The sequence below is a fragment of the Oncorhynchus mykiss genome, chromosome 10, assembly GCF_013265735.2.
Source record: "Oncorhynchus mykiss isolate Arlee chromosome 10, USDA_OmykA_1.1, whole genome shotgun sequence".
Lineage (NCBI taxonomy): Eukaryota > Metazoa > Chordata > Actinopteri > Salmoniformes > Salmonidae > Oncorhynchus > Oncorhynchus mykiss.
The window spans coordinates 83098037-83113819 of NC_048574.1; the positions used below are offsets into that span (position 1 = coordinate 83098037).

The following is a 15783-nucleotide window of genomic DNA, read 5'->3' on the forward strand; positions in this document are numbered from 1 at the left end:
CATGTTTAACTCAGTGGACCTCTGACCTGCAGGACAACATGTTAACTCATATTATTGTTAACTCAGTTGACCTCTGACCTGCAGGACAACATGTTTAACTCAGTTGACCTCTGACCTGCAGGACAACATGTTAACTCAGTTGACCTCTGACTTGCAGGACAACATGTTTAACTCAGTGGACCTCTGACCTGCAGGACAACATGTTAACTCATATTAATGTTAACTCAGTTGACCTCTGACCTGCAAGACAACATGTTAACTCATATTATTGTTAACTCAGTTGACCTCTGACCTGCAGGACAACATGTTAACTCATATTATTGTTAACTCAGTTGACCTCTGACCTGCAGGACAACATGTTAACTCAGTTGACCTCTGACCTGCAGGACAACATGTTTAACTCAGGCGTGACAATAAATTCCATCTGTTTGTCCCCAGGACATGATGAACAGAGACAACAGCACTCGTCTTCCTCACATGCAGGTCAACTACATCGATGGGATGTGCCATCCCTTATACCAGGTGGGTACTAGTCCATTCACCCTCTATACAACTTGGGTGGGTACTAGTCTATACAACCTGGGTAGGTACTATTCCATTCACCCTCTATATAACCTGGGTAGATAGTAGACCATTCACCCTCTACACAACCTGGGTGGGTCCTAGTCTACACAACCTGGGTGGGTCCTAGTCTATACAACCTGGGTGGGTCCTAGTCTATACAACCTGGGTAGGTGCTAGTCCATTCACCCTCTATACAACCAGGGTAGGTGCTAGTCCATTCACCCTCTATACAACCTGGGTAGATAGTAGACCATTCACCCTCTACACAACCTGGGTGGGTCCTAGTCTACACAACCTGGGTGGGTACTAGTCTATACAACCTGGGTGGGTACCAGTCTATACACCTGGGTAGGTACTAGTCCATTCACCCTCTATACAACCTGGGTGGGTACTAGTCTATACAACCTGGGTGGGTACTAGTCTATACAACCTGGGTGGGTTCTAGTCTATACAACCTGGTTGGGTGCTAGTCTATACAACCTGGGTGGGTTCTAGTCTATACAACCTGGGTGGGTACTAGTCTATACAACCTGGGTGGGTACTAGTCTATACAACCTGGGTGGGTTCTAGTCTATACAACCTGGGTGGGTACTAGTCTATACAACCTGGGTGGGTAGTAGTCTATTCAACCTGGGTGGGTACTAGTCTATTCAACCTGGGTGGGTTCTAGTCTATACAACCTGGGTGGGTACTAGTCTATACAACCTGGGTGGGTACTAGTCTATACAACCTGGGTGGGTTCTAGTCTATACAACCTGGGTGGGTCCCAGTCCATTCACCCTCTATACAACCTGGGTGGGTACTAGTCTATACAACCTGGGTGGGTACCAGTCTATACAACCTGGGTGGGTACCAATCTATACAACCTGGGTGGGTACTAGTCTATACAACCTGGGTGGGTCCCAGTCCATTCACCCTCTATACAACCTGGGTGGGTGCTAGTCTATACAACCTGGGTGGGTGCTAGTCTATACAACCTGGGTGGGTACTAGTCTATACAACCTGGGTGGGTACCAGTCTATACAACCTGGGTGGGTACCAGTCTATACAACCTGGGTGGGTACTAGTCTATACAACCTGGGTGGGTCTAGTCTATACAACCTGGGTGGGTTCTAGTCTATACAACCTGGGTGGGTCCTTGTCTATACAACCTGGGTGGGTACTAGTCTATACAACCTGGGTGGGTACCAGTCTATACAACCTGGGTGGGTACTAGTCTATACAACCTAGGTGGGTCTAGTCTATACAACCTGGGTGGGTTCTAGTCTATACAACCTGGGTGGGTCCTAGTCTATACAACCTGGGTGGGTACCAGTCTATACAACCTGGGTGGGTACTAGTCTATACAACCTGGGTGGGTACCAGTCTATACAACCTGGGTGGGTACTAGTCCATTCACCCTCTATGCAACCTGGGTAGATAGTAGTCCATTCACCCTCTATGCAACCTGGGTAGATAGTAGTCCATTCACCCTCTATACAACCTGGGTGGGTACTAGTCTATACAACCTGGGTGGGTACTAGTCCATACAACCTGGGTGGGTCCTAGTCTATTCAACCTGGGTGGGTCTAGTCTATACAACCTGGGTGGGTACCAGTCTATACAACCTGGGTGGGTACCAGTCTATACAACCTGGGTGGGTACTAGTCTATACAACCTGGGTGGGTACTAGTCTATACAACCTGGGTGGGTACTAGTCTATACAACCTGGGTGGGTACTAGTCTATACAACCTGGGTGGGTACTAGTCTATACAACCTGGGTGGGTACTAGTCTATACAACCTGGGTGGGTTCTAGTCTATACAACCTGGGTGGGTTCTAGTCTATACAACCTGGGTGGGTACTAGTCTATACAACCTGGGTGGGTTGTAGTCTATACAACCTGGGTGGGTACCAGTCTATACAACCTGGGTGGGTACTAGTCTATACAACCTGGGTGGGTACTAGTCTATACAACCTGGGTGGGTACTAGTCTATACAACCTGGGTGGGTTCTAGTCTATACAACCTGGGTGGGTACCAGTCTATACAACCTGGGTGGGTTCTAGTCTATACAACCTGGGTGGGTTCCAGTCTATACAACCTGGGTGGGTACCAGTCTATACAACCTGGGTGGGTTCTAGTCTATACAACCTGGGTGGGTTCTAGTCTATACAACCTGGGTGGGTACCAGTCTATACAACCTGGGTGGGTACTAGTCTATACAACCTGGGTAGGTACTAGTCCATTCACCCTCTATACAACCTGGGTGGGTACTAGTCCATTCACCCTCTATACAACCTGGGTGGGTTCTAGTCTATACAACCTGGGTGGGTACCAGTCTATACAACCTGGGTGGGTTCTAGTCTATACAACCTGGGTGGGTTCCAGTCTATACAACCTGGGTGGGTACCAGTCTATACAACCTGGGTGGGTACTAGTCTATACAACCTGGGTGGGTCCTAGTCTATACAACCTGGGTGGGTACCAGTCTATACAACCTGGGTGGGTACCAGTCTATACAACCTGGGTGGGTACTAGTCTATACAACCTGGGTGGGTTCTAGTCTATACAACCTGGGTGGGTACTAGTCTATACAACCTGGGTGGGTTCCAGTCTATACAACCTGGGTGGGTACCAGTCTATACAACCTGGGTGGGTACTAGTCTATACAACCTGGGTGGGTGCTAGTCTATACAACCTGGGTGGGTACCAGTCTATACAACCTGGTTGGGTTCCAGTCTATACAACCTGGGTGGGTACCAGTCTATACAACCTGGGTGGGTACTAGTCTATACAACCTGGGTGGGTGCTAGTCTATACAACCTGGGTGGGTACTAGTCTATACAACCTGGGTGGGCACTAGTCTATACAACCTGGGTGGGTACCAGTCTATACAACCTGGGTGGGTACCAGTCTATACAACCTGGGTGGGTACTAGTCTATACAACCTGGGTGGGCACTAGTCTATACAACCTGGGTGGGTACCAGTCTATACAACCTGGGTGGGTAGTAGTCTATACAACCTGGGTGGGTACCAGTCTATACAACCTGGGTGGGTGCTAGTCTATACAACCTGGGTGGGTTCTAGTCTATACAACCTGGGTGGGTCCCAGTCCATTCACCCTCTATACAACCTGGGTGGGTACCAGTCTATACAACCTGGGTGGGTTATACCTTTGTAGGAGATCAGAAATGTATGAATTTGTATTCATTGCTTTCTCACTCTCTCCCCCCCTCCCCCACTTTTCCCCCCAACCCCCCCACCTCCCCCTCTCACTCTTTCCCTCCATACCCTTCACTGTCCTCTCTCTCTCTGTCTCTCTCTCTCTCTCTCTCTCTCTCTCTCTCTCTCTCTCTCTCTCTCTCTCTGTCTCTCTCTCGCTCTCTCTCGCTCTCTCGCTCTTTCTCTTTCTCTCTTTTTCTCTCTCTCTTTTTCTCTCTCTCTTTTTCTCTCTCTTTTTCTCTCTCTTTTTCTCTCTCTTTTTCTCTCTCTCTCTCTCTCTCTCTCTCTTTTTCTCCTTCTGTCTCTCTTTCTCCTTCTGTCTCTCTCTTTCTCTCTCTTTCTCCTTCTGTTTCTCTCTCTCTCTCTTTCTCCTTCTGTTTCTCTCTCTCTCTCTTTCTCCTTCTGTTTCTCTCTCTCTCTCTCTCTCTCTCTCTCTCTCTCTCTCTTTCTCCTTCTGTTTCTCTCTCTCTCTCTCTCCTTCTGTTTCTCTCTCTCTCTCTTTCTCCTTCTGTTTCTCTCTCTCTCTCTTTCTCCTTCTGTTTCTCTCTCTTTCTCCTTCTGTTTATCTCTCTCTCTCTCTCTCTCTCTCCTTCTGTTTCTCTCTCTCTCTCTGTCTCTCTCTCTCTCTCTCTCTCTGTCTCTCTCTCTCTCTTTCTCTCCCTCTCCCTCTCCACCCCCTCTTCCCTCCCTTTCTCCCCCTCTTTTCTCAGACTCTTTCTGGGATGTTTGACTCCTGTTCTCCACTGTTGGACGGCCTCATGAGGAACAGAGAGAATTGGATGCTGCTGGCCGAGACGGGGGAGGAAGGAGGAGGAGAGGAGGAATAGAGAGATGAAAGAGAGGAACAGAGAGAACTGTATAATGACTTCGTTGTTTGTGTGAGAATCAAGACTGGAGTATCACTGGTTATCGTCTGGGTAGACCCTCCCCCAATAGCAACATCACTGGTTATCGTCTGGGTAGACCCTCCCCCAACAGCAACATCACTGGTTATCGTCTGGGTAGACCCTCCCCCAACAGCAACATCACTGGTTATCGTCTGGGTAGACCCTCCCCCAACAGCAACATCACTGGTTATCGTCTGGGTAGACCCTCCCCCAACAGCAACACCGGGTAGACCCTCCCCCAACAGCAACATTACTGGTTATCATCTAGGTAGACCCTCCCCCAACAGCAACACCGGGTAGACCCTCCCCCAACAGCAACATCACTGGTTATCGTCTGGGTAGACCCTCCCCCAACAGCAATATCACTGGTTATCATCTGGGTAGACCCTCCCTCAACAGCAACACACAACCATCCTATACTGTATGTGATAAAACTATACCTGGTTTAACCTGGAACTCTCCACTATACCTGGTTTACCCTGGAACTCTGTCCCTCTCTACTATACCTGGTTTAACCTGGAACTCTCAACTATACCTGGTTTAACCTGGAACTCTCCACTATACCTGGTTTACCCTGGAACTCTCTACTATACCTGGTTTAACCTGGAACTCTGTCACTCTCTACTATACCTGGTTTAACCTGGAACTCTGTCACTCTCTACTATACCTGGAACTCTGTCACTCTCTACTATACCTGGAACTCTGTCACTCTCTACTATACCTGGTTTAACCTGGAACTCTCAACTATACCTGGTTTAACCTGGAACTCTCAACTATACCTGGTTTAACCTGGAACTCTGTCACTCTCTACTATACCTGGTTTAACCTGGAACTCTCAACTATACCTGGTTTAACCTGGAACTCTGTCACTCTCTACTATACCTGGTTTACCCTGGAACTCTGTCACTCTCTACTATACCTGGAACTCTGTCATTCTCTACTATACCTGGTTTAACCTGGAACTCTCCACTATACCTGGTTTAACCTGGAACTCTGTCACTCTCTACTATACCTGGTTTAACCTGGAACTCTCAACTATACCTGGTTTAACCTGGAACTCTGTCACTCTCTACTATACCTGGTTTAACCTGGAACTCTCAACTATACCTGGTTTAACCTGGAACTCTGTGACTCTCTACTATACCTGGTTTACCCTGGAACTCTGTCACTCTCCACTATACCTGGTTTACCCTGGAACTCTGTCACTCTCCACTATACCTGGTTTAACCTGGAACTCTCCACTATACCTGGTTTACCCTAGAACTCTCTACTATACCTGGTTTAACCTGGAACTCTGTCACTCTCTACTATATCTGGTTTAACCTGGAACTCTGTCCCTCTCCACTATACCTGGTTTAACCTGGAACTCTGTCACTCTCCACTATACCTGGTTTAACCTGGAACTCTGTCACTCTCTACTATACCTGGTTTAACCTGGAACTCTGTCACTCTCTACTATACCTGGAACTCTGTCACTCTCCACTATACCTGGTTTAACCTGGAACAGGTGTTGGTCAAAGCAAGAAAACTAATGTAGGAAGAGAGACCTACAGCTCCAGGATCAGGTGTTGGTCAAAGCAAGAAGACGAATGTAGGAAGAGAGACCTACAGCTCCAGGATCAGGTGTTGGTCAAAGCAAGAAGACGAATGTAGGAAGAGAGACCTACAGCTCCAGGATCAGGTGTTGGTCAAAGCAAGAAGATGAATGTATGTAGAGAGACCTACAGCTCTAGAATCAGGTGTTGGTCAAAGCAAGAAGACGAATGTAGGTAGAGAGACCTACAGCTCTAGAATCAGGTGTTGGTCAAAGCAAGAAGACGAATGTAGGTAGAGAGACCTACAGCTCTAGAATCAGGTGTTGGTCAAAGCAAGAAGACGAATGTAGGTAGAGAGACCTTCACCTCTAGACAACAGAGGATACGGTCATTCTAAGACTTTATAGGACAATATGGACTGCTTCCCAAACGGTGCTGTTTGGGACTCCGTGGATATATATTCATACACATCCACAATTCATATAATATCTATATTCACAATGTATTAATATAATACAGATTGGACAATACAGTATAATATAATACAGATTGGACAATACAATATAATATAATACAGATTGGACAATACAGTATAATATAATACAGATTGGACAATACAGTATAACATAATACAGATTGGACAATACAGTATAATATAATACAGATTGGACAATACAGTATAATATAATACAGATTGGACAATACAGTATAATATAATACAGATTGGACAATACAGTATAATATAATACAGATTGGACAATACAGTATAATATAATACAGATTGGACAATACAATATAATATAATACAGATTGGACAATACAATATAATATAATACAGATTGGACAATACAGTATAATATAATACAGATTGGACAATACAATATAATATAATACAGATTGGACAATACAGTATAACATAATACAGATTGGACAATACAGTATACTGTAATATATTACAGATTGGACAATACAGTATAACATAATACAGATTGGACAATACAGTATAATATAATACAGATTGGACAATACAGTATACTGTAATATATTACAGATTGGACAATACAGTATAACATAATACAGATTGGACAATACAGTATAATATAATACAGATTGGACAATACAGTATAACATAATACAGATTGGACAATACAGTATAATATAATACAGATTGGACAATACAGTATAACATAATACAGATTGGACAATACAGTATAATATAATACAGATTGGACAATACAGTATAACATAATACAGATTGGACAATACAGTATAATGTAATATAATATCTATATTCACAATGTATTAATATAATACAGATTGGACAATACAGTATAATATAATACAGATTGGACAATACAGTATAATATAATACAGATTGGACAATACAGTATACTGTAATATATTACAGATTGGACAATACAGTATCTACTGGAGATACTCTACACCAGAGATAATCTACACCGGAGATATTCTACACCAGATATACAACAGAGATACTCTACACTGGAGATACTCTACACTGGAGATACTCTACACCAGAAATACGCCACACCAGAGATACTCTACACCAGAGATACGCCACACCAGAGATACTCTACACTAGAGATACTCTACACCAGAAATACGCCACACCAAAGATACTCTACACCAGAGATACTCTACACCAGAGATACGCCACACCCTATTTCTGGAGAGATGCCCTTCTGTCATTTAAAAAAAAAACTCCAACCCTGTTCCAGAAAATCTCCAGGAACAGAATTGGAGTTAAAACCTACAGGAGGGTTTCTCTCCAGGATCAGGGTTGGATTTAAAACCTACAGGAGGGTATCTCTGCAGGAACAGGGTTGGAGTTAAAACCTACAGGAGGGTTTCTCTCCAGGATCAGGGTTGGATTTAAAACCTACAGGAGGGTATCTCTGCAGGAACAGGGTTGGAGTTAAAACCTACAGGAGGGTTTCTCTACAGGATCAGGGTAGGATTTAAAACCTACAGGAGGGTATCTCTGCAGGAACAGGGTTGGAGTTAAAACCTACAGGAGGGTATCTCTGCAGGAACAGGGTTGGAGTTAAAACCTACAGGAGGGTATCTCTGCAGGAACAGGGTTGGAGTTAAAACCTACAGGAGGGTATCTCTGCAGGAACAGGGTTGGAGTTAAAACCTACAGGAGGGTATCTCTGCAGGAACAGGATTGGAGTTAAAACCTACAGGAGGGTATCTCTGCAGGAACAGGATTGGAGTTAAAACCTACAGGAGGGTATCTCTGCAGGAACAGGGTTGGAGTTAAAACCTACAGGAGGGTATCTCTGCAGGAACAGGGTTGGAGTTAAAACCTACAGGAGGGTTTCTCTCCAGGATCAGGGTTGGATTTAAAACCTACAGGAGGGTATCTCTGCAGGAACAGGGTTGGAGTTAAAACCTACAGGAGGGTTTCTCTCCAGGATCAGGGTTGGATTTAAAACCTACAGGAGGTAGTGTGTTGTATTTCTACCTGCTCCTAGAGAGATGTAGAGTACTGCTCTGGGTGTTGTATTTCTACCTGCTCCTAGAGAGATGTAGAGTACTGCTCTGTGTGTTGTATTTCTACCTGCTCCTAGAGAGATGTAGAGTACTGCTCTGTGTGTTGTAGTTCTACCTGCTCCTAGAGAGATGTAGAGTACTGCTCTGGGTGTTGTATTTCTACCTGCTCCTAGAGAGATGTAGAGTACTGCTCTGTGTGTTGTATTTCTACCTGCTCCTAGAGAGATGTAGAGTACTGCTCTGGGTGTTGTATTTCTACCTGCTCCTAGAGAGATGTAGAGTACTGCTCTGTGTGTTGTATTTCTACCTGCTCCTAGAGAGATGTAGAGTACTGCTCTGGGTGTTGTATTTCTACCTGCTCCTAGAGAGATGTAGAGTACTGCTCTGGGTGTTGTATTTCTACCTGCTCCTAGAGAGATGTAGAGTACTGCTCTGGGTGTTGTATTTCTACCTGCTCCTAGAGAGATGTAGAGTACTGCTCTGGGTGTTGTATTTCTACCTGCTCCTAGAGAGATGTAGAGTACTGCTCTGGGTGTTGTATTTCTACCTGCTCCTAGAGAGATGTAGAGTACTGCTCTGGGTGTTGTATTTCTACCTGCTCCTAGAGAGGTGTAGAGTACTGCTCTGTGTGTTGTATTTCTACCTGCTCCTAGAGAGATGTAGAGTACAGCTCTGGGTGTTGTATTTCTACCTGCTCCTAGAGAGATGTAGAGTACTGCTCTGTGTGTTGTATTTCTACCTGCTCCTAGAGAGATGTAGAGTACTGCTCTGTGTGTTGTATTTCTACCTGCTCCTAGAGAGATGTAGAGTACTGCTCTGGGTGTTGTATTTCTACCTGCTCCTAGAGAGATGTAGAGTACTGCTCTGGGTGTTGTAGTTCTACCTGCTCCTAGAGAGATGTAGAGTACTGCTCTGGGTGTTGTATTTCTACCTGCTCCTAGAGAGATGTAGAGTACTGCTCTGGGTGTTGTATTTCTACCTGCTCCTAGAGAGATGTAGAGTACTGCTCTGTGTGTTGTATTTCTACGTGCTCCTAGAGAGATGTAGAGTACTGCTCTGGGTGTTGTAGTTCTACCTGCTCCTAGAGAGATGTAGAGTACTGCTCTGGGTGTTGTAGTTCTACCTGCTCCTAGAGAGATGTAGAGTACTGCTCTGGGTGTTGTAGTTCTACCTGCTCCTAGAGAGATGTAGAGTACTGCTCTGGGTGTTGTATTTCTACCTGCTCCTAGAGAGATGTAGAGTACTGCTCTGGGTGTTGTATTTCTACCTGCTCCTAGAGAGATGTAGAGTACTGCTCTGGGTGTTGTATTTCTACCTGCTCCTAGAGAGATGTAGAGTACTGCTCTGGGTGTTGTATTTCTACCTGCTCCTAGAGAGATGTAGAGTACTGCTCTGGGTGTTGTATTTCTACCTGCTCCTAGAGAGATGTAGAGTACTGCTCTGGGTGTTGTATTTCTACCTGCTCCTAGAGAGATGTAGAGTACTGCTCTGGGTGTTGTATTTCTACCTGCTCCTAGAGAGATGTAGAGTACTGCTCTGTGTGTTGTATTTCTACCTGCTCCTAGAGAGATGTAGAGTACTGCTCTGGGTGTTGTATTTCTACCTGCTCCTAGAGAGATGTAGAGTACTGCTCTGGGTGTTGTATTTCTACCTGCTCCTAGAGAGATGTAGAGTACTGCTCTGGGTGTTGTATTTCTACCTGCTCCTAGAGAGATGTAGAGTACTGCTCTGGGTGTTGTATTTCTACCTGCTCCTAGAGAGGTGTAGAGTACTGCTCTGGGTGTTGTATTTCTACCTGCTCCTAGAGAGATGTAGAGTACTGCTCTGTGTGTTGTATTTCTACCTGCTCCTAGAGAGATGTAGAGTACTGCTCTGGGTGTTGTATTTCTACCTGCTCCTAGAGAGATGTAGAGTACTGCTCTGGGTGTTGTATTTCTACCTGCTCCTAGAGAGATGTAGAGTACTGCTCTGTGTGTTGTATTTCTACCTGCTCCTAGAGAGATGTAGAGTACTGCTCTGGGTGTTGTAGTTCTACCTGCTCCTAGAGAGATGTAGAGTACTGCTCTGGGTGTTGTATTTCTACCTGCTCCTAGAGAGATGTAGAGTACTGCTCTGGGTGTTGTATTTCTACCTGCTCCTAGAGAGATGTAGAGTACTGCTCTGGGTGTTGTATTTCTACCTGCTCCTAGAGAGATGTAGAGTACTGCTCTGGGTGTTGTATTTCTACCTGCTCCTAGAGAGATGTAGAGTACTGCTCTGGGTGTTGTATTTCTACCTGCTCCTAGAGAGATGTAGAGTACTGCTCTGGGTGTTGTATTTCTACCTGCTCCTAGAGAGATGTAGAGTACCGCTCTGGGTGTTGTATTTCTACCTGCTCCTAGAGAGATGTAGAGTACTGCTCTGGGTGTTGTATTTCTACCTGCTCCTAGAGAGATGTAGAGTACTGCTCTGGGTGTTGTATTTCTACCTGCTCCTAGAGAGATGTAGAGTACTGCTCTGGGTGTTGTATTTCTACCTGCTCCTAGAGAGATGTAGAGTACCGCTCTGGGTGTTGTATTTCTACCTGCTCCTAGAGAGATGTAGAGTACTGCTCTGGGTGTTGTATTTCTACCTGCTCCTAGAGAGATGTAGAGTACTGCTCTGTGTGTTGTATTTCTACCTGCTCCTAGAGAGATGTAGAGTACTGCTCTGGGTGTTGTATTTCTACCTGCTCCTAGAGAGATGTAGAGTACTGCTCTGGGTGTTGTATTTCTACCTGCTCCTAGAGAGATGTAGAGTACTGCTCTGGGTGTTGTATTTCTACCTGCTCCTAGAGAGATGTAGAGTACTGCTCTGGGTGTTGTATTTCTACCTGCTCCTAGAGAGATGTAGAGTACTGCTCTGGGTGTTGTATTTCTACCTGCTCCTAGAGAGATGTAGAGTACTGCTCTGGGTGTTGTATTTCTACCTGCTCCTAGAGAGATGTAGAGTACTGCTCTGTGTGTTGTATTTCTACCTGCTCCTAGAGAGATGTAGAGTACTGCTCTGGGTGTTGTATTTCTACCTGCTCCTAGAGAGATGTAGAGTACTGCTCTGGGTGTTGTATTTCTACCTGCTCCTAGAGAGATGTAGAGTACTGCTCTGGGTGTTGTATTTCTACCTGCTCCTAGAGAGATGTAGAGTACTGCTCTGGGTGTTGTATTTCTACCTGCTCCTAGAGAGATGTAGAGTACTGCTCTGTGTGTTGTATTTCTACCTGCTCCTAGAGAGATGTAGAGTACTGCTCTGGGTGTTGTAGTTCTACCTGCTCCTAGAGAGATGTAGAGTACTGCTCTGGGTGTTGTATTTCTACCTGCTCCTAGAGAGATGTAGAGTACTGCTCTGGGTGTTGTATTTCTACCTGCTCCTAGAGAGATGTAGAGTACTGCTCTGGGTGTTGTATTTCTACCTGCTCCTAGAGAGATGTAGAGTACTGCTCTGGGTGTTGTATTTCTACCTGCTCCTAGAGAGATGTAGAGTACTGCTCTGGGTGTTGTATTTCTACCTGCTCCTAGAGAGATGTAGAGTACTGCTCTGGGTGTTGTATTTCTACCTGCTCCTAGAGAGATGTAGAGTACTGCTCTGGGTGTTGTATTTCTACCTGCTCCTAGAGAGATGTAGAGTACTGCTCTGGGTGTTGTATTTCTACCTGCTCCTAGAGAGATGTAGAGTACTGCTCTGGGTGTTGTATTTCTACCTGCTCCTAGAGAGATGTAGAGTACTGCTCTGGGTGTTGTATTTCTACCTGCTCCTAGAGAGATGTAGAGTACCGCTCTGGGTGTTGTATTTCTACCTGCTCCTAGAGAGATGTAGAGTACTGCTCTGGGTGTTGTATTTCTACCTGCTCCTAGAGAGATGTAGAGTACTGCTCTGTGTGTTGTATTTCTACCTGCTCCTAGAGAGATGTAGAGTACTGCTCTGGGTGTTGTATTTCTACCTGCTCCTAGAGAGATGTAGAGTACTGCTCTGGGTGTTGTATTTCTACCTGCTCCTAGAGAGATGTAGAGTACTGCTCTGGGTGTTGTATTTCTACCTGCTCCTAGAGAGATGTAGAGTACTGCTCTGGCTGTTGTATTTCTACCTGCTCCTAGAGAGATGTAGAGTACCGCTCTGGCTGTTGTATTTCTACCTGCTCCTAGAGAGATGTAGAGTACTGCTCTGGGTGTTGTATTTCTACCTGCTCCTAGAGAGATGTAGAGTACTGCTCTGGGTGTTGTATTTCTACCTGCTCCTAGAGAGATGTAGAGTACTGCTCTGGGTGTTGTATTTCTACCTGCTCCTAGAGAGATGTAGAGTACTGCTCTGGGTGTTGTATTTCTACCTGCTCCTAGAGAGATGTAGAGTACTGCTCTGGGTGTTGTATTTCTACCTGCTCCTAGAGAGATGTAGAGTACTGCTCTGGGTGTTGTATTTCTACCTGCTCCTAGAGAGATGTAGAGTACTGCTCTGTGTGTTGTATTTCTACCTGCTCCTAGAGAGATGTAGAGTACTGCTCTGGGTGTTGTATTTCTACCTGCTCCTAGAGAGGTGTAGAGTACTGCTCTGTGTGTTGTATTTCTACCTGCTCCTAGAGAGATGTAGAGTACTGCTCTGGGTGTTGTATTTCTACCTGCTCCTAGAGAGATGTAGAGTACTGCTCTGGGTGTTGTATTTCTACCTGCTCCTAGAGAGATGTAGAGTACTGCTCTGGGTGTTGTATTTCTACCTGCTCCTAGAGAGATGTAGAGTACTGCTCTGGGTGTTGTATTTCTACCTGCTCCTAGAGAGATGTAGAGTACTGCTCTGGGTGTTGTATTTCTACCTGCTCCTAGAGAGATGTAGAGTACTGCTCTGGGTGTTGTATTTCTACCTGCTCCTAGAGAGATGTAGAGTACTGCTCTGGGTGTTGTGGTTCTACCTGCTCCTAGAGAGATGTAGAGTACTGCTCTGTGTGTTGTATTTCTACCTGCTCCTAGAGAGATGTAGAGTACTGCTCTGGGTGTTGTATTTCTACCTGCTCCTAGAGAGATGTAGAGTACTGCTCTGGGTGTTGTGGTTCTACCTGCTCCTAGAGAGATGTAGAGTACTGCTCTGTGTGTTGTATTTCTACCTGCTCCTAGAGAGATGTAGAGTACTGCTCTGGGTGTTGTATTTCTACCTGCTCCTAGAGAGATGTAGAGTACTGCTCTGGGTGTTGTATTTCTACCTGCTCCTAGAGAGATGTAGAGTACTGCTCTGTGTGTTGTATTTCTACCTGCTCCTAGAGAGATGTAGAGTACTGCTCTGTGTGTTGTATTTCTACCTGCTCCTAGAGAGATGTAGAGTACTGCTCTGGGTGTTGTATTTCTACCTGCTCCTAGAGAGATGTAGAGTACTGCTCTGTGTGTTGTATTTCTACCTGCTCCTAGAGAGATGTAGAGTACTGCTCTGTGTGTTGTATTTCTACGTGCTCCTAGAGAGATGTAGAGTACTGCTCTGGGTGTTGTAGTTCTACCTGCTCCTAGAGAGATGTAGAGTACTGCTCTGTGTGTTGTATTTCTACGTGCTCCTAGAGAGATGTAGAGTACTGCTCTGTGTGTTGTATTTCTACCTGCTCCTAGAGAGATGTAGAGTACTGCTCTGTGTGTTGTATTTCTACCTGCTCCTAGAGAGATGTAGAGTACTGCTCTGTGTGTTGTATTTCTACCTGCTCCTAGAGAGATGTAGAGTACTGCTCTGTGTGTTGTATTTCTACCTGCTCCTAGAGAGATGTAGAGTACTGCTCTGGGTGTTGTATTTCTACCTGCTCCTAGAGAGATGTAGAGTACTGCTCTGGGTGTTGTATTTCTACCTGCTCCTAGAGAGATGTAGAGTACTGCTCTGGGTGTTGTATTTCTACCTGCTCCTAGAGAGATGTAGAGTACTGCTCTGTGTGTTGTATTTCTACCTGCTCCTAGAGAGATGTAGAGTACTGCTCTGGGTGTTGTATTTCTACCTGCTCCTAGAGAGATGTAGAGTACTGCTCTGGGTGTTGTATTTCTACCTGCTCCTAGAGAGATGTAGAGTACTGCTCTGGGTGTTGTATTTCTACCTGCTCCTAGAGAGATGTAGAGTACTGCTCTGGGTGTTGTATTTCTACCTGCTCTGATACCTGTCTGGGACCTCTCACGGAACCCACAGGACCAGGACTGGTTTCACTGAGGCCTTAAAACAAATAAGTGCCCCTCGTTCTGAGATAGAACACGCTGCTTGAATGAACAGAATAAGACTCTATACTGCTGAATCAACAGATTAAGACTCTATACTGCTGAATCAACAGAATAAGACTCTATACTGCTGAATCAACAGAATACACTGCTTTAATGAATAGAATAAGACTCTATGCTGCTGAATCAACAGAATAAGACTCTATGCTGCTGAATCAACAGAATAAGACTCTATGCTGCTGAATCAACAGAATAAGACTCTATGCTGCTGAATCAACAGAATAAGACTCTATGCTGCTGAATCAACAGAATAAGACTCTATGCTGCTGAATCAACAGAATAAGACTCTATACTGCTGAATCAACAGAATAAGACTCTATGCTGCTGAATCAACAGAATAAGACTATATACTGCTTGAATCAACAGAATACACTGCTTGAATTAACAGAATAAGACTCTATACTACTTGAATCAATAGAATAAGACTCTATACTGCTGAATGAACAGAATAAGACTATATACTGCTTGAATGAACAGAATAAGACTATATACTGCTTGAATGAACAGAATAAGACTCTATACTGCTTGAATCAATATAATTAGACTATATACTGCTTGAATGAACAGAATAAGACTATATACTGGTTGAATGAACAGAATAAGACTCTATACTGCTTGAATCAATAGAATAAGACACTATACTGCTTGAATCAATATAATAAGACTCTATACTGCTTGAATCAATATAATTAGACTAGATGCTGCTTGTATTAGCATAATAAGACTATATACTGCTTGAATCAACAGTGTGTTGTGGTATATGACTCTAATAAGTGTTTCTTTATATTACTGTAATAAACATTTATTTATATTACTGTAGCTCTTGTGTTTGTA

At 44.6% G+C, this 15783-nt stretch overlaps 1 protein-coding gene across 1 annotated transcript in view; it reads left to right on the forward strand.

Annotated features, from left to right (window-relative positions):
• The window catches only part of LOC118966663 (cGMP-specific 3',5'-cyclic phosphodiesterase-like), an 80520-nt gene extending 75861 nt beyond the window's left edge, over positions 1–4659 (forward strand). The window contains exons 22-23 of the mRNA XM_036989410.1: positions 439–522; positions 4479–4659. Coding sequence (XP_036845305.1) covers positions 439–522; positions 4479–4595 — 201 coding nt within the window. The 3' untranslated portion in view covers positions 4596–4659. The remainder of the gene's footprint in view (positions 1–438; positions 523–4478) is intronic.
• The last annotated feature ends 11124 nt before the right edge of the window (positions 4660–15783 follow it).